Source organism: Rhinolophus sinicus, linkage group LG09 (genome assembly GCF_036562045.2).
Source record: "Rhinolophus sinicus isolate RSC01 linkage group LG09, ASM3656204v1, whole genome shotgun sequence".
In the NCBI taxonomy this organism is placed as follows: Eukaryota; Metazoa; Chordata; class Mammalia; order Chiroptera; family Rhinolophidae; genus Rhinolophus; species Rhinolophus sinicus.
In genome coordinates this window covers 98,992,558-99,020,528 of record NC_133758.1, presented here as the reverse complement: position 1 = coordinate 99,020,528, position 27,971 = coordinate 98,992,558, and the positions used below count along the sequence as shown (strand labels likewise).

Sequence of the window (27,971 nt, the reverse complement as noted above, 5' to 3'; positions counted from 1 at the left end):
AGCTGGCAGACGATCAGAATTTGAGCGATAAATAACTAAATGAAATGATGATCTATTTCTATACTGCCCCAAGTATAAACTTCAGATTAGATATATACAGGTAAAAATCTATTTGTCATTAAAACACTAAAGAAAAAAAAGGTTGTTTTCTCATCTCAGTAAGTCTACAGTATAGGTGGTGTGAATTTTTCTTTGATTAAGTTTAATTAAACATTAATTCAGATTTGCATTTGTTCCAAATCAACATGAAATTAGTAGTTTCACATAAATAAATATAATTAATGTACGCAACAAGTTTTCATCTAATCAAATCAAATCAATCGCTGCTATTTGATCTAAAGTAGCTACCCATGCCACCCTGTAAAAAGATAGTTTCCAACATTTCATTTCAAGTAGGCTTCTGTATAGAATTTTGTATGATCTGACACTTTCATGTCTCATTCTTAGAACTTTATCTTATCCAGATAATTAAATATCAAATTACTTTACATTTTTTTGCTGGCCTAGAAATTAAGATATTTATGGGCCTTTGTGAATAACACCTGTAAAACATCTAACTACAACTGATACCTCATAGAATTTAATGATGTTGATGACCCAGGCACAGAGACCAGCGGCTGCAAAAGATTTGGTCCGAATCAGGTTTGGATTGAACTCTGGGTCTTTCAAATACTGTTCATTCACCACTTTTAGACAGTTCTCTGGAATGTGCTCTTTGTCGTAGTTAATTAACGCCTGCAAAAAGTCATCAACCTGTAAAGCAAAAAGACTTATTGCAACGAACCCAGTTTGGCAGCAGAGAAAATTCCAAGATCAAAAATTAAAATCAGCTTTTAGAACTCACATTACAAAGGCAAAATTGGCAAGCTGCATTTACCCTACTGTTTGACTTTCTCAGGCTTTAGTGTATAGAGTTAGAATTAGCAATGGACACTTTTAAAATCTCTTCTATTCCAGGGTAAAATATTTAGTCCCTACACAGGAGGCATTCACATTTTGAAGAAAAGAATGGCAGAAATGAAAAAGAAACACACATACCCAAAAGACTCCCGTGCTTCACCTTCTTGTACATTAGAAACATTTTTCCAGCATAAGAAATCCATGTAATTTTCTTCCTCCTACACTTAACTGCTTTCATAATTTTGCAAATAATTAGCAACCTTCCAACTGCTGCTGGTGCTGGCTTAGGTATGCTATAACCCCAAGCTAATCTCCAACTTGGCAAACAAATATTCTAACTTGGCAAACAAAAATTCTAAGTCTCAAGAACATACAGCACGTAACACTCAGCGAGTATAAAGATGATTTCTTTTGACTTGAACATCTTTTGCTGTCAAGTATAGCCACAGTACTGAAAACACACTGGGATTTTCATCTTGCCAGGCTGTTGGATACCTTTCCCATGAAGACTTTAGCTGCTTTCCAACTTCGGTCTTTTGGCACTCTGCCCCGGGGTGCCAGAAGGACCATTACGGCTGCAGTAACGTTAGTAACCGCATTTGGAGGGTTGGGAAAGGCTTTCAGCTCAGTGAGATTGACCTGAAGAAAAAGCACACAGACATTCAAGACGAGAATAGCTGTGAAGTTGGCAAGCTGGTCTTCAGTCGCTTCCTACCTGTCCTTTTCACACCCGTCTTGGTTTGGCAGCTCTTTGCCTCCCACTAGGAATTCCACCTTGGGACCAGTTTTTGCCAGGCACTTTTCTAATATTCTGGAAACATCACTGCCCCTTTTTGCCGCCAAGAAAAATGATCCATCTGGTATACCAGTCCCTCAGAGCCCTGCTCCCTGAGTCAGGAAATGTTATAAACATATAGGTTTTAAGGTATTCATGGGTTCTATTCATCTATATAACATATTTGTATTGTAACCACGTCCTCCCAGATCATAATCCCTTAGTTCAGTGTCTCTTAGTTGTGTTTTTCTGCTTTACACACACAAGAAACATCTCCCATTATACTACGATGACTTCCCATTGAGAGGAGGCCCATATAAGCTGCACCTACTTTCTGGGCTACTCCTTAATCTCTTCATGTCAGAATCTTGGTTTTCCCAACAGATGGTATCAATAGTATAAATTACAAGAACCAGAGCAAATACTTTGGGGCATTGGGATCTATACGAAGTACATGTAAACTAATATAAAATAATAGTGAATGTCAACTATAATTTAAAAAATATATATATAGTCACAGGATGTAAAGTACAGCACAGGGAATACAGTCAATGGGATTGTAACAGCTTGTATGTACGATGTCAGATGGGCAGTAGATTTGTTGGGATTATCGTTTTGTGAGGGGTATAAATGTCTAATCATTCTGTTGCTTTGTACACCTGCAACTAATTTAAAAAATGAAGTTTATGATATGATTTTTAAAAAAGTACTTCCTGTAATATTTCATGAGCTGCATAATACATTCAGATCAAATGTTGAACCTGATTCTGCTCCATTACCATAAACTGCCTATTTATTTGGGAAATGATTGCAAAGAACAGAAAGGGTGTAAAAATAAGAGCAAAAGCAGACTTAAAATACGCTGATGATAACAGAGCTCACTAAGCAGGATTTTTCTGCATTTATAAATATCATCATTTACAAATATAATCAGCTTTATACTTAAATGACATTTATTTTGTCTGGGTAAATAATATATTCAGAGAAAAAGTTGCAAATGTATAAAAGCCCAAAGAAGAAAATAAACACTGTTCAGAAATAAAGAGGAAAATACAAAATTCTATTACTTAGAGATAATCAGTTACTATTGTCTTATTTTTTCCAATCTTTTTTCTATGCACGCATGTTCGTACAAAAAAAAGTCACATAATATATCCTATTTTACAGTCTGCTTTATTCACTTCATATAAACATTTTCTCATGTTGCTAACTAGTATTCAATGATATCATTTTAATGGCAGCAGAGTGTATCTGAATGCATAATAATCAATCTTCAATCATGGTATACTTATGCTCTTTTATGTTTTTCAGTTTTATTGTATGTTCAGCAACACTAGAAGAAACATCCATGTAGATAACTCTTTGCTCACTGTCAAAATTATTTGTTCCAAAAAAAATACTTAGAAAAAGGAATTGAACATTTCTTTAAAGAACAGTGAAAGTCTGGATCCTTTACTCTTTAAAGTTGAATCTTCAGAACCTTAGGCCTGGTGGTTCCCTCAGATCCTCCCCTGAGGCCTAGCAGAACCCGAGGACAAGACTAGCTGCTGGATTTTCAAAAAACATCACCCACAATACCATTTTTCCTTACCCCCGTCCATCCTTCCAACCATCATAGATTATTTTCTCGTACGGGAACTCGAACAGTCAATGAGGTTTTACTAATAACGTGAATCGAGGGAAATGGTATGGGCCAAACCTAGGTAGCTTTCTTCCCTCCCACTCTTCTTTTCGTGAGCATCTCTCATTATTGCTATTTTTATATTCAAAGAAATACAGAATCCCACAGTTAGTTCTTAAAGCAACACATAATAGGAACAACTGGATACGGGTCAAATCCAGTTGCTAACAATCCAATTGCCTTTCATGAGAGTATGTATCCCACAGTAGTGGAAGTTTCCAAAAGGAGACTGCTTGTTGAGTGCAGTTGGACAGTGTCCTGGATGGGAAAGGAAGCTGAACTATAATGATGAAGAACCTCAAAGACTTGTTTCACCTGTAATATTTTATGGCTTTTTTAAAAAAAACCCAAAAACAAAACAAAAAATATTTTGGTTGCATGGACTTGACTCTTAGTTCAGTTATTCAAACTCTAAAAACTTTAAATATCCTTTTGAGGAATCCCACGAGCCAAGTAGGTAATTATCTTACCCTGTTGAGTGTATTGAGAGCAGCTGTCGCAGCCACCAGTGCAGGCTCAGCCTTGAGTAAGTCAGCCTCACATTCTTTCTGCTTCTGGGACACTTCGGTCTGAATGGCTGTCACCTAATCAGACAGAAAAAAGCACACAGACCCATAAACACAAATTATCATCTTAGATATGTCTGTTGCAAAATGTGGGCTGAGTCAGATGCAGCGTTCAATAACTCATTTCTCTGCATGTTGAATCCTGAGGATTTTGTCTGACGACTAATTTCCCTTTCGGCACACTGTATATACAAAGCTTGGTTCATGCACAAAATGCACAGTGACAGATGCCAGTACAAATGGATTCGAGTATCAAAATGCTCCAAGAAGGGCTTTGCCTAATTTGACGACAAGGTGCCACTAATAAATAAGAAAGGCAAGATTAAGAGATTCCTCTGTTTTTCAATTTTCTTTTTCAGCGTCCTGGACAACTGAAAATCCAGGTTGGCTCAGGGGCCTAGACCACGAAATAGTCTCGTTAGAATTTCCTGTCTAATTTTTGCTAACATTTGCCTAAAAGCCATGTTGATTCTCCTTTCAGAATAGATGTGAAGTTTTCTTGTTCAGGCAAGAAGATACTGTTCTATGCTGTGCATGCTTAACCACAGATAGAATTTTTACAAAGATGAATTACTGGTTTCTCTAAGGACCTGGTAAGGAAATATAAATGCAATAGTCCAGTTCTGTCTTTGGCAATGGACCAATGACGTTGACGTCCACTCCTCTGTTGAGGGTGCAGTGTGAAAAAGGGTGCTGTATCCGCTTCGTGACAAGAACACATATAATATGAACACAGGGAAACAATGCTGGTAAACCTGAACCAATTCAAAGTGAGACGCTTTGAAGGTTTTATCCTCCTCCTCTTATGACCCCCATAGAATCCGAATGACCAGGCAGAGTACATTTTTGGTCCTCAGCAGAAATTTGAATTTCTAAGCTGTGGCGCTGGGCACCAGGATCCTGTCACCACGGGGCATGGTTCTTGTGGTGATGGTGATTTGTGGAATATAAAGTGTGAACAAAAGTGCATTTCTTCGGATGTGTTTGAATGAACAGGTTTAACCATACCATAAAATTAAACAGTGCTCACGACAAATTATGTTGTCTACTACAGCTTTATTAGCAGTAATTACCCTTCTCCTGATTAACCATTATTTTGCTGTATACTGCACCTTTTATGAACATAATTGGCTCAGGGTAGATATGTGATCTCCTGCCAATACATACACAGCTACTGTGAATGTAAATAAGAAAACTCTGCATGCTTGCTGAGAATGCTCCAAAACCACAGTCCTCAAAACTGCCAGGAATGGACCATGAAAATTCTAAGAATACTGCATTTTTAGTGTGTAGAGAATACTGTTACAGACAAAAGAGAGAGGGTATTTGGGTGAGTGAGTTATTACCTCAGGTTGATGTATTTTCCATAAGGATATAATGAATCTATAAATGCTATTAGTTACTATCTATAATAGCATCATTTTAAATTAGACTCAGGATCACAGGTTTTTAGTACTAGAAGTACCTTAAAGAGTATTTCTTTAAGTGCCGTTTCTATGAGACTAGGAGTTGCTACTCTCCTCCTTCTGACTCCTTTACTGTTAATGGAGTAGTGTTCCTTTGGGTTATTTTTATAAGCAGAGCAATCTTGAATGTTAGATAAATAAAAACCCACAAAAGCAAATTTAAAAAATATTCTAGGTTGGACAACTTATTTCTCATTCCCAATACCTCTCACCCTAAGGTGCAACAATACTAGCGTAGTGAAGATGCTGAGTATCTTAGTGATTTGGGAAGCCTCAGTGTGCAATTTCCTCTGCCCCATGGCTCCTGGGTAGTGGTCAGCAACGCTCAACCTGCAGAAGGCAGAGGAGCTACACAGACTGCTCAGTGTGCTTTCCCTTTACCACTATTTGTTAAAGCAGAGATTTGGAGATAGTCCCGTTCTTGGGTACACCGGAACTTTTATGCCCTTTATTAATCAAAAGTTCTCTGCAGATGGTTTGTGAAATTTAGTGGTGGTCACAGGGAGAGAACAGAGTCACAATATCTGCTTGTTATGGGGCTGAATTGTTATGTGTTCACCTGAAATTCATGTTAAAGAACCCTAACCCCAGGACCTCAGTAGGTGATGCAGGTTTAAAATGATTAAGTTAAAATGAGCCCATTGGGGTGAGCCCTAATCCAATCTGATTGGTGGCCTTATAACACAGGAAACACGGACACATACAACAGACACAGAGGACAGAGCATATGAGGATACAGAAAGAAGGTGGCCACCTGTAAGCCAAGGAAAGAGGCCTCGCCTCGAGGAGAAACCAAACCTGCCAACAACTTGATCTTGGACTTCTATCCTCCAGAATTGTGAGAAAATACATTTCTGTTGTTTAAGCCTTCTGGTCTGTGGTATTTTGTTATGAAAGCCCTAGCAAACTAATCAACTGGTTTCACCTGCCTCCAGACTATAAGAAATTCTTGATGGTCCTTCAAAGTCCAGCTCCACCCACGTTTAGGAAAGAAACACGTATAAAAACTGAAGACCATTCAAAATCAAGGAAGAGATTATATTAGCCCTGCAATTTGGAAGGTACTTCCATTCATGAGGATTACACTCTACTCAACAAAGCAAGCCGTTTGAAAGGAACCAGAAGATCCTTAGAATTTGGAGCTGATAAGTCAAAGATGGAAGAACTAATTTTCACAGGCTTAACGGTGATTGTGTTACTTGAAGTGACAGCTGGCAATGCCAGTGGTTTGAATGGCCCTTGATTATTTTAGGAATTTGAAGCAACAATTTCAACCTGCTTCTCTCCATGTGTTGTCAAGATGCACTGCAAGGCAGTGTTTAAACCCCAATATTTCTTTAGTCATATTAAATGTGGCAATGTACTGTTATAACTTTTTAATTACTTCTCACATATTAAGCCTTGAGACCTCAATTTCATAGGATCACATAGAATCTAGCACATTGCTGAACATATGACAAATGTGAACCCATAAAAAATATGTGGTGTTGATTAATTCCTGGTCTTTATGTGTAATTACAAAGAGACTTTCTTTCCATGACCACTCAATATAAAATAGTTCCCCCAGGGCCGGCCCGGTGGCTCAGGCGGTTAGAGCTCCGTGCTCCTAACTCCGAAGGCTGCCGGTTCGATTCCCACATGGGCCAGTGGGCTCTCAACCACAAGGTTGCCAGTTCAATTCCTCGACACCCGCAAGGGATGATGGGCAGTGTCCCCTGCATCTAAAGATTGAACACGGCACCTTGAGCTGAGCTGCCTCCCGGATAGCTCAGTTGGTTGGAGCCTCAACCACAAGGTTGCCAGTTCAATTCCTCGACTCCCGCAAGGGATGGTGGGCAGCGCCCCCTGCAACTAAAATTGAACACGGCACCTTGAGCTGAGCTGCCGCTGAGCTCCCGGATGGCTCAGTTGGTTGGAGCCTGTCCTCTCAACCACATGGTTGCCGGTTCGACTCCCGCAAGGGATGGTGGGCTGTGCCCCCTGCAACTAGCAACGGCAACTGGACCTGGAGCTGAGCTGCGCCCTCCACAACTAAGACTGAAAGAACAACAACTTGAAGCTGAACAGAACCCCCCACAACTAAGATTGAAAGGACAACAATTTCACCATTGTTCCCCAATAAAGTCCTGTTCCCCTTCCCCAATAAATAAAAAATCTTAAAAAAAAAAAAAAAAAAAAAATTTCCTGTTAATCTAAATGTATTTGTTCTACAAACACACACATTTATAATCTCTGAAATGAATAAAAACATTTAAAAAAAAAAAAAAAAAAAAAAAAAAAAAAAAAAAAAAAAAAAAAAATAGTTCCCCCATCATTGACTCTATTTCATTTTCATCAGAGCCCTTATCATTAAATCAGAATACCTTGTCTACCAACATGTCACATGGCTCTTGTCAGCCTTTTCCATTACAATATAAGTTACATGAGGGCACCTTGTATGTCACATATCCTCAAAAGCCTACACAGTGCCAGGTCAAAAATAGGTGCTCAGTTAATATTTGTTATTTACAATTCAATTAAACCTCATGGATAAAATGAAAATATTTGTAAGGATCATTTTATTTCTTGGTTTGGATTAGACAGAAAAGTAGTATGTGTTTGTTTCATGTTTGAAGAACTTCACAAAACAACCTGTCAGATGAGCTCTAATTTGCTAAAACCTTTTTACCCTCTTTGGGAGAGTAATTTTGCCTTGAGAATTCACATGTAAAAATGCTAAAATAGCTCTAGAGTACTTGTTATATTTTAAGATTTCAAAAAGGTATCTGTAGAGGTGGGTTATGATATAATAATTTCTGGAACATCATACGTATAACGTTTGTGTAATGCCTGAAAAATATCCCCTGGGTGGAATTAGTTTATGATAATTACACCATGCGTGATACCTAATTGCTTAATATAATAATATACTCTTAAAGACATCTTACACCTACCTGACACCAATAGAAACATTTATTACCAGAATTAGGAATCATATGCCAATTGGTCATGCCAAATGTGCCTTATCTTCCATTTCAAAATAGTCATTGTTTTTCAAAATGTGTATTTAGAGTTTTGATTTTTCAATATACTTGTCAAGTCTTTAGTTGTGCAAGCTAAAGGCAAACATGCTCACTACACGTTAGAAAAAAAAGAAAAACAACTCACTTGTCTATGAATAAATGGCAACACCACTGGAAAAACTCAAATATTTTCTAGTATCATAAAATGCAAGGATGATGGCTACTGATTCAATGGCTCTAAGAGTGTTAGCAATTTACAATTTTTTATTAACTAAGCCCTGATTATAATATTTTGCCTAAAATATGAGAATTCACCTGACACATACATATTCATTCAATTTTTAAACAAATATTTATTAATCATTATGTTTACTGTGATATTTCTTTTGGGAAATAGGATGAAGAAAAACAACAACAAAAAAATCCCTTCCATTCAAAGCTGAAGTTTTGGTAAAAGAAGAAAACCAAAGACGTTATATTTACTTCAGAATTGCTGGAAACCTGGGTACAAAAATAGTAGAAACTGTATCATCTTAAAAATAATTGTTTCCCACAACAAAACACAATAAAGAATGCCAGGGCCTCAATTGAATCAAAAAGACCAAATTTACCTAAGAATTTAATAATAAACCCAAGTTGTATTATTAAAATGCAAAATCTGAAAAACATCTTGCAAAGTGACGGAATGGGCTTTGTTAACAATTGAGTTGTTCAATGTGCCTAAAAACAGAAAACCTTCAGAAACCTCCGAGGTGGCTTCATGACCTTTACTGTATTACAAATAGGCCCAATGTGCAAGATCCACGTCCATTATATGCTTGAATGAGCTCAGTATTTATTGTTCTTTCATATCATTAAAAGAGCTAAAAGGTTGGGGGAAATGCATACTGTAAAGAAAGGTCAAGTGGTAATCACGGTGTGAAATGCTGTTACATGTGTAGCTATAATAATTCTTTAGATTTTATGCTCCCTGGAGAGGAAGTTGCTCAAAATTGTTCCCCTACAAAGGTTTATTTTGTGCTAAATATAGCCCGGCACTCTAAATGGTAGAATGGGCCTGACCTTTTGTTCCTCCGCATCTGCGATGGCCTTTTCCCGGCTCACTTTCTCTGTCTGAAGCCCGATCTTTGTGATCAGAGCTTCAGCATCATGATTTCTCAGTTGCAACTCGGCTTCTTGAGAGGCCAGCCTGGCTTTTAGATCCCCCACCTAAAGGAAAAGTCATTATTTTGAAGTAACTTGCGTTGACAACAACAAAAATCAGATATAGCTTAGTTTGTAAAATGAATTCAAGGATCTCTAGCAGTTTGTTATTGTGCATCTCTTTCTACCCTGAGATGACTTTAGTCCAATGTGCAAAAAGGCAGCACCCTCCCCGCACCCTGTTTTTTTTTGTTTGTTTGTTTTTTGCCATACAGGAAGATAGAAAAATGTTTTCCTTGGTTTTGTAGAAAATATCATTAATTTATGTTGCCACCAATGAGAAGTTAATTTTCTCAACTCATTGTCCACGGTCAGGGAAGCCCCAACATTGTTCCCCATGTGAGCCCACGTTACCCGTACCCCTTGCTTTTTGGGTCCTGTGCAGCTTAGGCTCAACTCAGCAGAGGCCGTGGGAAGACTGTTTCATGACAAGCTGAAGAACCATGCTTTCATTCTCCAACAGAAAATTGCTAGAGACTTCTGACGTTGAAGATATCAATACTCCTTGGCTGTTATCAGTTTACTGAATCAGTTGCTTATTTTGAAAAGCCCACAAACAGGTATTACCTCTTCCCACAAAACAAGAAATGGCCCTCCTGATTTTTTTTTTTTTACCTCATACGACATTCACCTTAATACCTACACTGAGCAGGACAAACAGAAGTGTCTTGTGGGGATCAGTACGGTGCGGTCAGAAGCCCAGAGAGGTGTAGCGTCCGCCTGGGGTGGGAGGGGCACTAAATAAGTTCCCTCAGCCCTTGTGGCACTCAGTCTTTCTGAGGCACCAACAAATTCATCTGCTCTAAAGAAGGATTCTGCTCACTTTTTAAGTCAGGATTTCGTGAGGTTCAGAAGGTACCCCTGGGTTCCTAAGTCTGAGGATTGTGTAAATAAAAGCAAAAGTGAAAGGCTATAGAGAAAAGCATGACTCAGCTCTCAGAAATACATGAAAGGACCTTTACACATCATGATAATTAACTCTTCATTCCACTTATTTTCCAGAAGTATAAATATTACTTTGTTTTTTTTTTTAAATGATAGAAGCAAAAAACTATCATAACCATTTATTTTCACTCAATTGCTAAAGGCACTTGAGTGGTTTCACCTTGTGGAACAACATCCCACCACCATATCCAAGGGCTCTGGTAACCCCCATGTCAAGTTCATTTACACTCTATGTAAAAGGCATGGCGACCACGACTGCCACCTGTACTGTTAAAGCTTAAGCTAAGACTGACTGTTTAGCCTCTCTGTGAACTCAGGGTAACACTCCAGTGACATTTGCTTCTCTCTTCTTGTAAAACTGGTTGTACGTTAGGCCATAATCAAAAGAATCATCCAAGAGACTGGGAAGAAACTGTTATTTCCAGCCCTCATTTCAGTTTCTAAGGAAGCTGTTAGGTCTGAAATAGGCAAAGTGACTCAATTCCTGGATGCGAGGCTTATCTATGAAGAAAGGTCACTACGGCTATCTATGATGACCTAAGCTGACATCTAGAGAAGAGATAGACAGCGATAAACAGGGTTTCCTCATAGGAAACTATGCTTCCTTCTCCTAATAAACCATTTAAAAAAAAAGATTCTTAAGGAACTATGAAATATTCTAATCCCTCTTCTGATATTAAGAGCATTTCATGCACAAGTACCTAATGAAAAGAAATCACCTAGTCCCTCAATCAAGACTTTGTGAATCTTCCTCTCAGACTTTCTGCCTGTTGTTTCTAGCCCTGCACTTGGCAGAGAACGGATTGCTAGTTCCTTTCTTTCTTCCCCTCCCCCAACCTCCTGACTCATCACGCATAACAGAGATGATTATTAGAAAACCACTCATCTTCTAGCTCAACAGGACTCCTAGGAAAATCTTTCCTGGGGAAAAGGGTCTTTACTTAAGTGAGACAGAATTGGAGAGTCAGGTAGAGAAAGAAAAAGAAAGAGAAAGAGGTCAAAGAGAAACCGTGTAATGTAAAATCTGCATAAAATGGAAGAGTAAGAACATTCTTTAAAAGAGAATGAAAAGATGCACAAATATGGATGTACTCTTTGGGGATTTCCCAGAAACTATTCTTTACATCACTCAATCCTGGAAACCTCTTCCCTCAAGTTTCTCTTTCCCAGTTGTGGTCTACCTACTCACGGCTCAGGAAACATCACAGCATTTCACCAAAGAACCGTTCTTGGTGTATGAAACTTAGAGGGAAAAAGGTAAATGGTGCTTTGGCCTACAGAGTGCGTAAAGAACATGGTTGAGTGCCCTTCAGAGTGAAAGGTACCAACATGTGTGTCCCCAACCAGGTTGTGGCTTATTTCAAGCCTAGGTGCAGATGGTCCAGTCATGCTGTGGGAGGAAAAACTAGCCCAATCTCTTGCAAAGTGACAGAGTATGACCTGATGACAATACTCTGAAGGAGCCCACTGGAATTTTTGGACTTGAGGTCACCCCTAGTGACAAAGTATTTTTCCTCCAGTTCTAGGGCCCGGGTGGCCCAGAGAAAGGTGGAGCCATTCTCCAAAGTCTCCATATTCTCTCATTGTAATTTCTTTTGACCAGACACAGAGAGGCATCATGGGATCATGAACAATCCATGAGCTTTTGAGCAATACAGATTTGGGCTCTAACCCCTACCTCACTGGGTCTGTGATCTTACACTCTTTAAGCCTCATATACAAAAGTATAGCAGCAACACCTACTTCATAAACCTGTTTGGTGTTTAACAACCAAATTAGATGATAGATGTACAGACCGACGCGAATTCTCTCCTGATTTACTCCTGGAGGTTAGAGGAACTGTCCTTCAATGCAGTAGGGGGCCTTATGACCAAGGAAGAAGGCAACAAACTGTGGTCATGCAGCAGCCTACTCGTCTGTCTCCTTGTACCTGCCCCCAAAGAGACTGGAGAGTCTGTGAGATGGATCCTTTCAGGGACTTTGCTTCGCCTTTGTGTTTGCACCTTATGTCTCCCTGTTTGGTCCCAGAAAGATGGCTGGTCAGCCAATGACGAGTAAGATTCCCCACGGGGAGGGGGGAACAACTCAAGCCAGGCACAGTCGAGTGGGGACCAACTGGAGAACCCACAGGGTTCGTAGAGGTGGGCACAGCCCCCCACCTTCCTCAGGCTAAGGAAAGCCTCTGCCTCTGGCTGCATTATTCCTTCCCAAAACCTGCAAGGGAAGCGATTCAATGATGTGCTCTCCATCTATTCATATACATACACGTTTTATCCCTTGGAGAAGTACAGACATCCTGAGACTTAGGGTTCAGCTGCCTGCAGGCAAGTGTGATGGGCTTGAATCAGTTTCCTATTATGTGTGGGATTCACAGATCTTGAGATTGACAGCTTTATCTCCTTTACTTCCCCACCTAACAAAAGCTAATGCATAGGCCCAATTCGGAGCATCCAGTCCTTGAGACTGGGGGTCCCTTGGCCCTGTTTATAATCTATTATTGACTACTGTCTTTTCTTAACCCTGCACTGCCCTCCTCGCTCCCCACAACTCTCGTCGCGTGGGACGTGACAACAAACACTGGACACTTTTATCTAAGAGAGATGGTGGCCAAAAGATGGAGACCAGACGCCAAGGTAGGAAAAAACTGCTAGACTTGGGAACCCCAATCACAACAACCTCGTCGTCACTTCTTCAACTAGGAAATGATGTCCTCACTGGGGGTTGAGAATCCAAGACCAAAATGGATCATAGTTCCATCCTCAGTGACAATAAGCTCAGAACACTGAAGCGGTCGGAGACAAGATTGAGGAATCAACTGTGTCGGTTCCCTTCAACATCTCTACACTGCTCGATAATGAGTCAGGCCAGCAGGTCTCTCTCCAAACCAGCTGTGACAGAGGAATTGGCTGATCCCTTTCTAGGCTTAGGAAAACAGAAATCGTGTGTTCTTTGTGACCTTAAATTGTAACGTTTTAGCATTAGGCACCTTATGTAAATGGGTTGAAATGATGCTTCAAAAAAAAAAAAAAAATTAAGAGCATAGATTTCACTCAGTTATAACGCACCCTGGTCATACCTGAGAGGCTGTGGTTTTCAGCTTCTGGATGCCATTCACCAAGTGTTCCTTCTTCTGGGATACCTCTTTTTGCTTGTTGTTCAACAGGTTCTTAAACAGTGAAATTTGTTCTAGAAAACTCTTTGGGGTGGTATAGTTGTATCTTCTCTCATTTTGGTAATACCTGGTACTCATTTCATTTACGCTGGTATGAACATATGCCATGAAAAGGCTAATGGAATCTTTGTCCCGTGGCTGAAGACACAAATATTGCAATTCATGTGAAATTCTCTCACATTGAAAACACAAATGCAATTTGAAAAAAAGAAGAAAAATCCACAAAATTATACAGTATTTCTTTTTCTCTAAAAGCAGAATAAATTACAGTAGAATCTATGAAAACTTAGTCTTTTAAGGGAGATACCCACAGGATTAGCGATGACAAAAACACATTCAGCTTTGCTAACCCTTTCTTGCCAAGTGGCCAAAGGATTTTCACGTGTTCCATACACTAAACCCCAAAACCAACATATACACGTAATACAAGCATTGCTTTTCACAACTTGATTTTTGTCTATCAAGTGTGAAAGAGGGAATGGAAAAATTGAGACACCATACTCAGTGAAGTATTTTTGGTGTTACTTTCAAACTAAACTGTAGGCAAAGTAAACCAACAACTAACTCTGCAGTCACTGAAAAAAAAAAGCTGAAAACTGAGAAATACACAGTTTATAAGAACCCATGTGAAAACAAACTGGATGGTAAGGTATAAAAGTCAGTGGGAGAAAAATATGATCATTTCTATTTTTACTGTGGGTAGATGGGGGGGTGAAGTGGGAGAAAAAACAACCAATAACTCTCCTTTGAAGATTTACTGGAGAACCATACCCCCCCCCCCCACTATACATTCTTTCCTTTTTGTCCTCTATGACTTCTGAGGTAGTTAACTTTTTAATTTGTGGAGTCACATCTCCCTCATTTTAATGATTATTTATTGCATTCTGTACAAGATGAACCAGGTTCAATTAATCAAGGGAAGCCTAAAAATCAATTAATATGAATTAAATGAGCTACACCAAGTCTTAGGAAAGTCACACATAATTTACCAAAGTGTTGTCAATAACGCTCAGACTTCTTTGGGAAAATTGTGCACAAGTGGCTGGTGATGCAGTTAAACGCTTCAAACCTGCACCGTTAATATTAGAATCAGGGGTGCGAGGAGAGACAGACCAAAGCTTGCTGGCGAAAAACAACTGCTCCTGAGCACCACCGACATACTTAGCTTTTCCACAGCGTGAAAATTCCCAAGTGCGTTTAAAATATGTACATATTGGATTGTTCTGCATATTCAAAATCCATTTCACTCGAAACTGACAAGTTTTTAAAGCAAAAGTTAAATCTAGACTATACATCCTGAACCTTCTTCATCCCTAGTAGATCCGTGACATATGTATGTTACCCAATAGTAGACTCAGAAATATCAATTTATAAGGAAATTATATAAACTCCATATAAATCATATTCCCTCCTGGATTTTACATTTAAAAGAGCCTGACTGAAATATAAACATGGGCAGACATTCACTCCTGCTGTTTTAATATGAACCAAAAATGTGCACAATACAGATAAATACTTCCTCAGCCTGATGCAATGTCCTGACAGGAAGGGGGGAAAATAAAAAACAACCAACAACAACAAACCCTGGCCTCGGCCCAACCATGATCCTTATGAGGAGGCTCCTGGGCTGCCCTGAAAAGCTCTCTTTAACAACAGTTTCATTTGTAAATCCGCGATGGAAGAAGTGGTTTCCGGTCGAGCTGGAAGTGGCCCCAGACAACTTGTCTCAATGGGGCAAAATAACTATTGTTACCGGGCTTAACAAAATGGCACAGCATGGGAGACTCACAGAGCCACGGAGCAGCTGGTTGCAATTCACACTGTTTTTCAGAAAACTCTAATCGTTCCAGAACAGACCTCTTTGATGACTGGTCTTCCCTGCATTCTCAATTTGTCACTTTCTCTTATGATAAGGTCACTAGTGACAGCACTTCCTGACATTAACAGCTGTGGCTTTTAAAAGGGTCATTGTAGAACTACTAATTGCAGTAATTTCATTAGCATAAATTATTTATTCTGCCATTCATTCATCTCCAGTTTTCTTTGGGGGGGGCGGCAGGGAGGAGATGGCTGCTGAGGTTGCTGCAGAGTTGGCAGAGTAACGCTGTATTTTTCACTTTCAGACATGAGAGCTAAGAACATCATTCCTGCTGCATTTGGCCCCTTAATGAAAACCAGTTGATCCCATTCCGTAGTCACTGAACAGCCAATCACGGGGAAGGCAAAAATAAAAATAAGCAAAGTGCCGCTATCGAATGATTAGAAACCCAAGATTTCTCCTCTAAGGTGCTTTGGAAAACAATGCTGTACACAACACATAATCAAAGGCAAAGATGGCATTGCTTTTTCCTCACATTAGGAAAACGTGTTTAACTTCTACTCCCTCGGTTGGTTCACTGCAAACACAATAGCGCAAACAAATCTCTACTACTTGGTGTGACAGTTCTCGGATCGTGTCACTTGCTGCCACTCCAAGTACCCAGCCACCTGACAACTAAAGCAAAGGCCTAGGATGTCCCTGTTGTTAAAAATGACAGGCAGGAAAAATCGACTGAAGACCAATACTGGGAGACCAGAACTGAATCAAATATCCTGTTATATAGGATTGTACACCTGCCCACGACCAGCAAAGATGACTGTACTTTTAAATCTGGGCTTCAAGAGTATTGAGTCTAAGGGAGGGGTTGTGGGAGGGGCAAAGTAGAAGGGGGGAGATGAAAGGAAAACTATTTTCTTTTTTTTAAAGTTTAACTTGGGGTAATTTTGTAACATACAATGTCATGTACCTACAGTCCATATTGCAAGTTTTTTCTCAGAAATTATTCCTATGTTAATTTTTTACAGCTCTATTGAAATACAATTGACATACAAAAAACTGTACATAGTTAGTATCCATGTTAAGTTTTAATAATTCCAAACTGCTGAGTTTTAAAATCTATCATTTGTACTTTTTAGCCCCTTTGGGGGCTGGTAAAAGAAGAGGTTATATTAATTAGATACGTGAGGTTGTCAGGTTGGTTTATTAAAGGAAATTTAATAATGCCTCACACGAGCAGTACCGCATTTGAGCACCTCTCCTAAGCACTTCACAGTGCCGTTAACTCCCAGAAAAAGATTCTGGAGGCAGCCAGGGACACAGGGTTTAAATCCTAGGACCTGAGTGAGACTTCCAGTACATTCCCTGTCCTTCCTCCTGCTAACAAAATCAAAGCTTAAATTTGTCATTCCTCTTTACTGTTTCTTTTCTTCCTTTCCTTGTATTCCTCTTTCAGAATAGTCAACACCTGTACAATAGTTGAGAGCAGGATCTGGTGTCCAAGTGCCAATGGGCCTGTTACCTGCTGAGTTTTGTGTTATGGCCTCCATCCCCTCACCTGTGCCACCTGGCAACCAGTGGCTCCTCCTTAGAAGGCTGGTGATTAGAGGTGGTAAGCAATGCAAATGCAGGGCAGGTGGTACCTCTGTTGGTGCCAGCAAGATTACCACCACCAGACAGAGGAGCCACAGGTGATAAGGCAGCACCAAACAGTTTTCTAAGTCATAGGCTGATATTTTGTTTTGTTTTTGTTTGTTACTTTGTTTGGTGAATGCATTTTGTTGTTAGTTTGCTCATGCTTTTAATTATTTGCCTTTAACTTGAGAGACTAAGTCTGGGTCAATGGCAAGATCAAATCCAGCAAAAGCCAGCAATTTTCCAGGTGAGTTTCCAGTCATTGAAAGAGGTAGCTTCAATGGTTTTCTGAGAGAACATTAAAACAAAGAAGCAACTGAGGACTGAGGCTGTGAGCAGGTAAAATGGAACCCAGCTACTCTTTTTATAGCAAGCGGACCAGGCAGGAGATGGTGTAGCCGGTTCCGCTGAGGCCAGCACTAGAGCAAAGCCACCGAACTACAACTGGGAGATACTGATGTCTCTGATTTAGCTAAACTTTTGGCTAACAGCATGTCCAGGTTTCTGGGCAGCTATGAAAAGTGGACCCTACTACTGAGATAGAGGGGATTCCTAAAGTTTACATAACAGCAAAAACTCTGGGAAGCAGGTTTCCACTGTTTTCCCAATTTTATTCTAAATTTGATTAACATGCACAGGAGCAAGAAATGTATGATGAACAATATGTTAATGTGCATGTGTAAATGAGGAGGGCTGAAGAATGGGGAAGGGTATCAACAGCCCCCTCGGTCTTTTCTCACCTATTTGAATATGAGCTTAAGCCAGTGTGAGATTCAGGCAGATTCAAGATAAATTTGGTTGCATTTGTTTTTGTTTTCATCCTTTCAAATGACTTTAGTATTCCTCAGAAAGACGCTATTCTCCCCAAATTCACAGAATTTCTATTGCATGACATTATTTTTCTACTTTGTAAATTCACACTGAGTTGTCCTCATTTATATTTCAAAGAAAAAAAAAAACCGTGCTAAAAATCATCAATGGAAATACTGCCTACATGTACTTATATTAACAAAATGTTGTTTACTACTCTCCGTGCTTGGCCTAACATGTTAAAAGGAACTCAAGAGACTTCTGAAGAAATCAGTCTTTCAATATAGTAGTAAAATAACTTTCCTCTTTGAGTGAACATTTGTCACAGTTGGTTTGGAAAATGGTAGTAAAACATGCCCTTCATACATTACCAAACTCTGCAACAAGTTCTGGATTGCAGAGGTGGAGGCATGAGGAATTAAGTCACCGCACTGAAAAAGCCAGTGATATTGAGCTTGTGTAATAATTTTTACCATATTTTGCCATATGTAATGTGCTCCTGTGTATAATGCACACCCACATTTTTGGCCCAAACATTCAGGGAAACAGAATTAGTACTACCCATGTACAATGCACATCCTCATGTGTCCCTCACAAATTTGGGCCCAAAGTGCACATTATACATGGCAAAATACGGTAAGTTCCATCACATCAAAAGGACAGAGAATTTTAACTTGCCAGTTGGCTGACATGCCTGAAAAAGCTGAGTTCCTCCATCTTGCTCAGATCTTTATGCTACCCCTTCCAACGCAAATTTCACTCCTTAGCCAGAGAGCTCATCTTATCATTTTCATTCAGTAATTTCTCCCTTCAACAGGCCCTGCTTTCAACTGTGTATTTTATTCATTTTGACTTGAAAAGCTATAATGTGGCTTGTCTTCTAACAACTGTTTCTCCCGCCTTTTTTCTTGAATATTCCCAACTGGGACCCATGCACTTCTCAGGAAGGTTTCCTCCCAATGATCATGTGTAACCTCATTCCCAAGGATACCCAAAGGCCTTTCCTTCTCTTGCTCCTTTCACCACATCCTCCCATCTGCATTTCCAAATCTCCTGGGAAGGGGAGTGTTGTACTGACAGAAAGTCTTCAAATAAATACCCAATGGTACTGAAGTGTCACACTATTTTGGTAATTCTGTCAGCCGTCATTTAGTTGAATATCAGGTAACAGAAAAGTAGCACAAACATTTACTTAGACACAGTCAGCCCACACCCCTGGATGCTGTGTGTGTACTGATTGAAAAATTATATGTCAACACACACACAGAACTGCTTGCCTTTAATGAATCCTTTCTCTGGGGCCGAAGGGGGTCACCTTGGATAAGTACCTTACGCTCAGCAACCGAGGTCAATAATTAAGAAGTGCCCAAATTATGCTGATAACTTTCAGTCTTAATAATGGAAATTTAAACTAAGAAAGTGATCAAATTAGTGCTCATTCAAAAAAAACTTCAAAGCTATTTTTGACCTCTACAGAAAAGGCACCACACATTTTTAGAAGAACATGGACGTGCTGCACTCTGAATTATAATTATTGCTCCTGGGCAACAAATTAGGAAGGTGGGAAAGTTAAATAAGCGCCCTGCACTGAAATGAAATCATCTGGCGAATTGGTTTGCAGGCATAATTCAGCTCCACAGAAATGGTAGCACTTTTTAAATTCCTCTGTGGCACTCAGCGTCCTATAGGAGGCGTCATGATACCACCAGATAGAGCACAGCACCTGCCAGGAGCCCTCTGGTCTTAATATGATGCAAGTCCTGCCTCATCCAGCAGATGTCAATGGTCACTGGCGTATCGAAGCTCCTTCAGTAGTAAGTGTTTTCAAAGCGGCACCTTAAGTTCCCAGGAGAAAGCCCGTGCCCAAGCAGCAAAGGCAAGCATCTTACAAAAGCACTGTGCCAAACACCAGCTCAAACCAGGCCTAGAGCTCTTGTTTCCTCCCATTCGAGAAATTAACATGAAGAAACGAAGGGACCACTTCAAGGATGGTGTAGATGCCTGACCACTGCACTGTACACCTGACGCTGAAGCTGAATAATATTGAATGTCAACTATAATTTAATATATATAACAGGATATGGAGTAGAGCATAGGGAATAGTGTCAATGGAATTGTTACAGCTATATACCATGTCAGACAAGTAATAGATTGAGGGAGGGGGTTTATCACTTTGTGGGAGATGAAATGTCTATTACACTGTTTTGTACACCTGAAACTAATAATAAAAATAAAAAAGAGAAAGAACGTGACTGGTGCTTTTCTCTTCCTTACCAAACCGCCCTTATAACACGGACAGGATAAAACCGAATTTTGCTGCTAAAAGATACATGCTGACTCTCTCTTTCTAATAAATCAGTATTTTGAACCCTTCTTGTAATTATTAAAAGATAAAATTATGCCCTACCTAACTCCAGTAACGCAGTGAGTGAACTTAGTGATAGCCTAAGAAATTGGTGTTAATAATTGTGACCTTTATCATAGTTAATGGTTTTCCAGATTTTAAAGTATAAAATATGGCTGGCAGCCTTTTACCTAATGGTAGTGTTCGTCCCCATTAAATGGGCTTCCTTTGATTCTTCAGGAAGACACACAGTGGTGAAAGCAGTGTTTCAGGCAGAAATTATTATAATCACTCCCGTGAGTGTCCACCACCCTACTCATCTGTTCATGAGAACAAATTGACATGTGTTTCCCTAAGTATAAGTGCTTATGCATTGCCCGCTGATCAGTGGGAAAAAGTGAAAATCACTTAAAAAAACAGAACCATGCACTAACACTATTCACTCTTTATCCAGAAACCCAGTTGTTGTGGTTTTAAAGGTCTAGGTAAGTGTGTTCAACATTAGGGGTGAGTATAGACACCAGCAAGAGAAAGAACTTTCTGTAGATGGAAAAGACAGTGAAATAAAAGAGATCATCCCCCCCATTTATTTATAGAAATGTTTTAAGTGTGAGTATAAAGAAAAGAAGGAAAGAGGAGGGATTTAAAAGTCATAACCTTTATCACATACACAGTTCTTCCCTGGCAATCCAGCACTAAATAGATTAATAGACTTCTTAGGAAAAGACAATAAATCATATATAATAAAGCTATATATAATATATAAAAATAAGAAATAAGCAATAAAGCTAGATGCGCACAAATGATTATTTGTATTTACATTTAATACAAATAATTGTTGACATTAAATTTGTAAATATACTCAGATTTCTAACCATCAGGCCACCAAAAGATAAAAGATTCAACAAAATATTAAATGATTGCTTTGGAAAAGCAGCAGTTATACCTTTAGGAGTAAGAGAGGCAACAGGGGCTTGTCCCTGTTTACTATAAAGTTTCAACTGGAAGCAGACATCATTCCTTACATACCTCCAATCATATTTTTGGCTCTGAGAATCAGTTTTAATGTCCAGTGTATTCTAGGTACCTTTCCCCCTTATCTCTCAGTGGGATCAGAAGTCAAACTTTCCTGGGAAATGTTCGCAGTCACCACCCTTCCAAACTATGTAATCACAAAGGTACTACATACAGATAAAACTTTATTTCTAGGAAGTCTAAATGATACTTTCATGTTTTCATTCCTTTTTTCCCTGTAAATCTGAATGCTTGAAGTTTTCTGTGGTTTCATGTAACCATTTTAAAATGTCATAGCGGTGTAAATGTTATCATGACGAAATGACAAACATAACCTAATAAAGCATAAACCCATAAAACAAAGAACTGATTCATGATTTGACTTAGGGATTGCTAAATGTAGGGGGGCTGATTTTTCACCTGTCAGTACTGTAATGAGAAAAATCACAACTAATTGCCTTCCTTTGTGAAAATCAAGCAATGCTTGGCTATGGGTGGCTACTTTTTTCTGTTGGGTCTTTAGTTGTGGATCTAAAGGGTTTATATTCAGTAAGCCCTATTATGGTTTAAGGAAGTAATGATCCTGGTCTTCTGGTGAGTCAGTGCATGAGTCAGAACATTCTCACATGCTGGAAGAGTGTGTGTGTGTGTGTGTGTGTGTGTGTGTGTGTGTGTGTGTGTGTATGCACACACACCTCATGGTGCAAAGAGATCAGTCACAGTCCATAGGATGTAAACGAAAAAAGAAGACCTTATCTTCAACAAACAAGGACAACTTTCTGAAAGGTGTAATCTGGAAATTATTTATTGAGGACTTTTGGTGAGAGTGAGAATGAGAGAGAGAGATTCTGAGGCTGACACGACACATACCTCAATTCCCTTGGTTTCCTCAATGAACCTCCTGCTGACTGAGACCAGAGCGTCTTGTGGCCACGCATGAAACCAGTCAATAGCCGTGCAGTTAACTATGGCTGGGAACTTCCGAGCTCTAACTCTCAGCGTGTGACCAACTGGAGAGAAACACAAAATGATCTGTGGAGACATGGGGGCAGGGCAGAAACAGGAGGGTGATGAGTGAGCAAAGCATTATATTGCAATCCTAGACAATGGAAGAAAGGCATGCAGCCAACCGTGACATTAAACTGTCCTAAAGCACTACAGAGTGGAAAGTAACATGAACCTCCTTGCTAATCAAAGTATAAACTTGCCCCGAGTGGCTGCCCCATCAAACACACAAAAACATTGCTCTGCACTTTCCTTAAAATTTTTCCCTTTCCTTTTTAAACATTTTTGAGGATTATCATTAAGTATGAGAAATGTGTTCTTTTATATTACACAAGTAACATTATCACAATAAAAAATCAAAATCAAAACCAAATCATCATGGCAAAATAATGCCAATACTTTCTTCTTTTATATCTTTCCATTCTGTAATTCATCAGGCTCAATAAAACTGCGTAATACACGTTTTCGGTATTTTTTGTATTTGTTTGTTTGTTTTTTAAAATGTGTTTTAGCATATTAAATGTTAACTTTGTTCCATTTAAAATAAAATACATTCACTTGAGTTCTTCACATTTTTAAAGGAGTAAAAAATTCAGTTTATATGAGCTCCTGATAAGAAATGTGTGTTTCTGCTTTAAATCTAAGGTTTTATTTATATAGGTATTTAATGATTTGAGAGTTAATTTAAATCTAAATATGTTTCCATACTCTTTTTCAAAGGATTTTTTTTTTTCTGTAGCATTTAAAACAATTCACATAAAATCACCAGGATACATGAAGCTATATAAAATCTCATTTAACAGGTGTTTATTTTATATACTATGTTTATTTTATGTACTATGGCTCTTCAACAACTCGAGATACATGCTAAGATCTAAAATGTTTTTTAACAATGCATAAGCTGACTGATTGTTTATTCAGTCAACGGATGGCTCAGTTGGTTAGAGCGCGAGCTCTGAACAGCGGGGTTGCTGGTTCAATTCCCACATGGGCCAGGGAGCTGCACGTTCCACAACTAGATTGAAGAGCAATGACTTCGAGCTGATGGGCCCTGGAGAAACACACTGTCCCCCAATATTCCCCAATAAAATTTATTAAAAAAAGGAGTCTAGTTACAAACCAATTGCTATAATATTACATATGCAAAGTTAACAAGCCTCAGTTACAGTGCATAATTTTCACAGATATCTCAGTTTTTAGATTTTTCCTACCAGCCTTATTTTTCTCCCTATACTTAAATGTTTCTCCTTTCTGTGCTAAAATACGGTTTTCCACACCCACTTATCTCTCATTTGTGACAATTTTAGAAAATTTAATTTATACCTAATTGTAGCAAGGGCAAAGAAAAAGAAGCATCCTTTACTTGAGATTCTAAATATTTCCATTACTTCTACACTTACTGCATTTCTACACTTGTTATTGGCATACTGTCAGGTCTTAAGAATGTATTAGAAAACAAAGCATCTGAACCATGTGTGTTTAGTTTCAGGAAAAATAAAAAACTTTCTCTGAGTTACTTTAATGACATGCTTTGAGGATTTATTGAAAGAGAATGTAGAACGCTCATTTAAAGAATTATTCTTCTTTTCTACAATTTGACAGTTGAAGACATTTTTTCCCTGTTATTTATTATGGCTTAAATAAGGATCCTCACAATGCCACCTAAATTTCACATCGAGGGTGGGTGGCAGGAGACCAGTACTCAAAGGAGTGTTAGGAGCTGCTTAGAAATACAAATTCTTGGGCCCACTCCACACCTAAGGAATCAGAAACTCTGGATGGAGCTTGGCAACCTGTGTTTTCAACCAGTCCTCCGGGTGATTCTTACCTTCATGGCTACAACCTAATACTAGTTTTAAAGTTCCTATGGGAATACTTAAAGAAAACATTTACATTTTCATCACTTTTGTTGGTGGTGAAATTCTCATAGAATCTAAGTTTCTATCTACATGCAGAGTGAAATAAAAAAAAAAAAAGTAGGGAATGTAAAATAAGTTAGATAATCATTAATCACCTGAATTCTATCATCTAAAGTAGACCCTGGGAACTAACTTACAGAAGTATAGCTGTTCATTAGTATACTTCCTAAAGGGGACAGTATCACACTAGCCTTGAGGAATGCCATTATTCACCCAATTTACTGCTCAGTTCTAGTTTTGCTAGAAATCTAGCACAGAATTTCTCCTGCCACCCAGTTTCCTTGGTAGTAGTCTTACGTGAGATTTTTTTCGAGAGCCCATGTTAATCTCTGGAAAGTGTTGGTTGTTCTGTTCTTTTCTGAAACAGTCTCCACAACTTTATAGATAACCCAGTGTAAGCTCAAGTTGTTGCCTCAAGAACATTATTGTGTATGTGTGTGGGGGGGGGGGAGGAGAGGATGGGGGTGGGGTGGGAATCATCCTGGATAATTTTCCTATTATATTTCCCTTAATCTCATGAGAGACTAACATGGCAAAGAATTTATAAAAAATAATAATACAAATAAATGATTGAAAAAAGGGTGTTACGTTATTTCTAATTTACTTTTTTCAGCTTTATTGAGGTATAATTGACATAATATTGTAAGATGTTTAAAGTGCATAATGTGATGATTTTATACACATAGACACTGGGAAAGAACTCCCCCAATCGAGTCAATTGACTCATCCATCACCCCACATATTTACCTTTTTTGTGTGTGAGAACATTTCAGTCCTACTCTCTTAGCAAATTTTAATTATACAAAACAGTGTTATCAACTATAGTCACCATATTATAGATTAGGTTCTCAGGCATTATTCATCTTATATTTGAAAATTTATAACTTTTTTACCAATCTTTCCCTATTTCCCCCACCTCCCACCCCCTGGCAACTACTTTTCTACTCTCTGTTTCTATGAGTTCAACTTTTTTACTTTTTAGATTGCACATATAAGTGGTACTATGTAGTATTTCTCTCTGTCTGGCTGATTTCATTTAGCCCAAAGCCCTCAATGTTCATCCATGTTGTCGCACATCACAGGACTCCCTTTTTTAAGGCTGAATAATATTCTATTGTATGGATGGATGCTTAGGTTATTTTCATGCCTTGCCCACCATGGATAATGCTGCTATGAGTATGGGAGTGTAGATATCTCTTTGAGATAATGGTTTTGTTTCCTTTCAATATATAACCAGAAGTGGAATTTCTGGATCATATAGTGTTACAATTTTTAAGTTCCTGGGGAACCTGCATTCTGTTTTCAATAGTGCCTACACTAGTGTATATTCTCACCAACAGTATACAGGGTTCCCTTTTCTCCACATCTTCACCAGCATTTGTTATTTCTTGTGATTTTGATAACAGCCATTCTAAAAGGTGGGAGGTGATATCTCATTGTAGTTTTGATTTGCATTTCCCTGATGATTACTGATGTTGAGAACCTTTTCATGTAGCAGTTACCAATTGTATGTTTTCATCGGAAAAAATGTGTATTTAGGTTCTTTGCCTATTTTTCAATTGGATTATTTGCTTTCTGCTATTGAGCTATATGAGTTCCCTGTAAATTTTGTATATTAACTCCTTATTGGATCTGTGGTTTGAAAATATTTTCTCCCATTCCATAGGTTGGTTGTCTTTTTTATCTTGTTGATGGTTTCCTTTCATAAGCATAAAATTTTTAGTTTGAAATAGTCCCACTTGCTTATTTTTGCTGTTGTTGCCTTTGCTTTTTGTGTCAAATCTTAAAAAAAACCATTGCCCAAACTCCCTCCCCCTGTCAAGGAGCTTACCCTCTATGTTTTCTTCTAGGAATTTTATGGTTTCTAATCTTGTATTCAAGTCTTTAATCCATTTGAGAAGATTTTTATTATGGTGTATAATATAGGTCCAGTTTCACTCTTTTGCACATGGCTGTCCAATTTTCCCAACACCATTTATTGAGGACATTATCCATCCCCTATTGTATACTTTTGGCTCCTTTGTAAAAAATTAATTGATCACATATGCATAGATTTATTTCTGGGCTTTCTATTCTGTTAATCTATGTGCCTGTTTTTTATGCCGATGCCATACTGTTTTGATTACTACAGTTTTATAATGTAGTTTGAAATCAAGATGTATGATGCTTCTAGCTTGTTCATCTTTTTCAAGATTGCTTTTGCTATTCATGATCTTTTGTGGTTCCATATAAATTTTAGAATTATTTCCTAATTTCTGTGAAAAATGCCATTAGAATTTTGGTAGAACTTCATCGAATCTGTAGATCATTTCAGGTAGTATGGAATTTTTAACAATATTAATTCTTCCAATCCATGAACATGGAATATCTTTATTTTTTTGGTCTTCAATTTCTTTCATCACTGTCTTACAGTTTTCAGTGTATAGTCTCTCACCTCTTTAAATTTATTCCTAAGTATTTTATTCTTTTTGATGATATAGTAAATGAGATTGTTTTCTTAATTTCTCTGATAGTTTGTTATTAGTTTATAGAAAAGCAACAGTTATTTTGTGCATGGATTTTGTATCCAGCAACACTACTGAATTCATTTATTACTTCTAACCGGTTTTTATTTTGTGTGTGGAATCTTTATAGTTTCCCATACACAAGATCATACCATCTGCAAACAGATAGTTTTACTTCTTCCCAATTTGGATGCTCTTTCTTTCTTCTCTCGTCTTTCTTTTCTTTTCCTAGTTATTTTGGCTGGAACTTCCAGTGCTATGTTTAATAAAAGTGGAGAGAATAGACATCCTTGTCTTGTTCCTGATCTTAGAGGAAAAGCTTCCAGCTTTTCACCAATGAGTATGATGTTAGCTGTGAGCTTGTCACATATGGCCTCTGTTATGTTGGTATGCTCCCTTTATACCACTGTTAAGAGTTTTATCATAAATGGATGTTGAATTTTGTCAAATGCTTTTTCTACATCTATGGAGTTGATCACATGGTTTTTATCTTTCATTTTGTTAATGTGGTATATCATATTGATTGATTTGTGGATACTGAACCATCTTTGCATCCCTGAAATAAATCTCACTTAATCCTACTGTATGAGCCTTTTAATGTGCTGTTGAGTTCAGTTTGCTAATATTTTGTTGAAGACTTTTACATTTATGTATCAGGAAAACTGACCTGTAATTTTCTTGTGGTGTCCTTGTCTGGCTTTGGTTATCAGGGTAATACTGCCTTGTAAAATGAGTGTTCCAGCCTCTTCTATTTTTTGGAAGAGTCTGAGAAGGACTGGTATTAATTCTTCTTTAAATACTTGGTTGCATTTACCCATAAAGCTATCTCGTCCTATATCATTTACCTTTGAAATACTTCAGTCTAATATGATATGCATTTGGATACTCATTTTACACCTTGGCGGCCATTGGCTAATATCTGAAGTACACCAGTAGAGACTACACAGCCTAGAGATATTTAACTAGCATTTTACATACTCTAGTGGAAGCCCACAATACAAAGTCAACTACCTGAGCTCTTATCTAACTTCTCTCATCAACATAAATGGTTGGTTAGTTAGCATCATGGATATTAGATATGATTTTTTTCACTGATAAAATGAGTAGTGTTCAATATATCTGAGGGAAATAAAAATATTGTATCTCCACTATTGTATGAACAAAATAGGAAATTTAGATATTGAGGTACCCCAGTAGTTATACCTTTGGGTATT

At 38.3% G+C, this 27,971-nt stretch overlaps 1 protein-coding gene across 3 annotated transcripts in view; it reads right to left on the bottom strand.

The window, feature by feature from the left end:
* The window catches only part of DNAH11 (dynein axonemal heavy chain 11), a 291,367-nt gene that overhangs the window by 94,943 nt on the left and 168,453 nt on the right, over positions 1-27,971 (bottom strand). For all 3 annotated transcript variants that reach the window (XM_074340834.1, XM_074340835.1, XM_074340836.1), the window contains 6 exons: positions 22,200-22,361; positions 13,615-13,848; positions 9,453-9,599; positions 3,827-3,940; positions 1,396-1,539; positions 571-753 (listed from right to left, as the gene is read on the bottom strand). In XM_074340834.1, the coding sequence (XP_074196935.1) occupies positions 571-753; positions 1,396-1,539; positions 3,827-3,940; positions 9,453-9,599; positions 13,615-13,848; positions 22,200-22,361 (984 nt within the window). The remainder of the gene's footprint in view (positions 1-570; positions 754-1,395; positions 1,540-3,826; positions 3,941-9,452; positions 9,600-13,614; positions 13,849-22,199; positions 22,362-27,971) is intronic.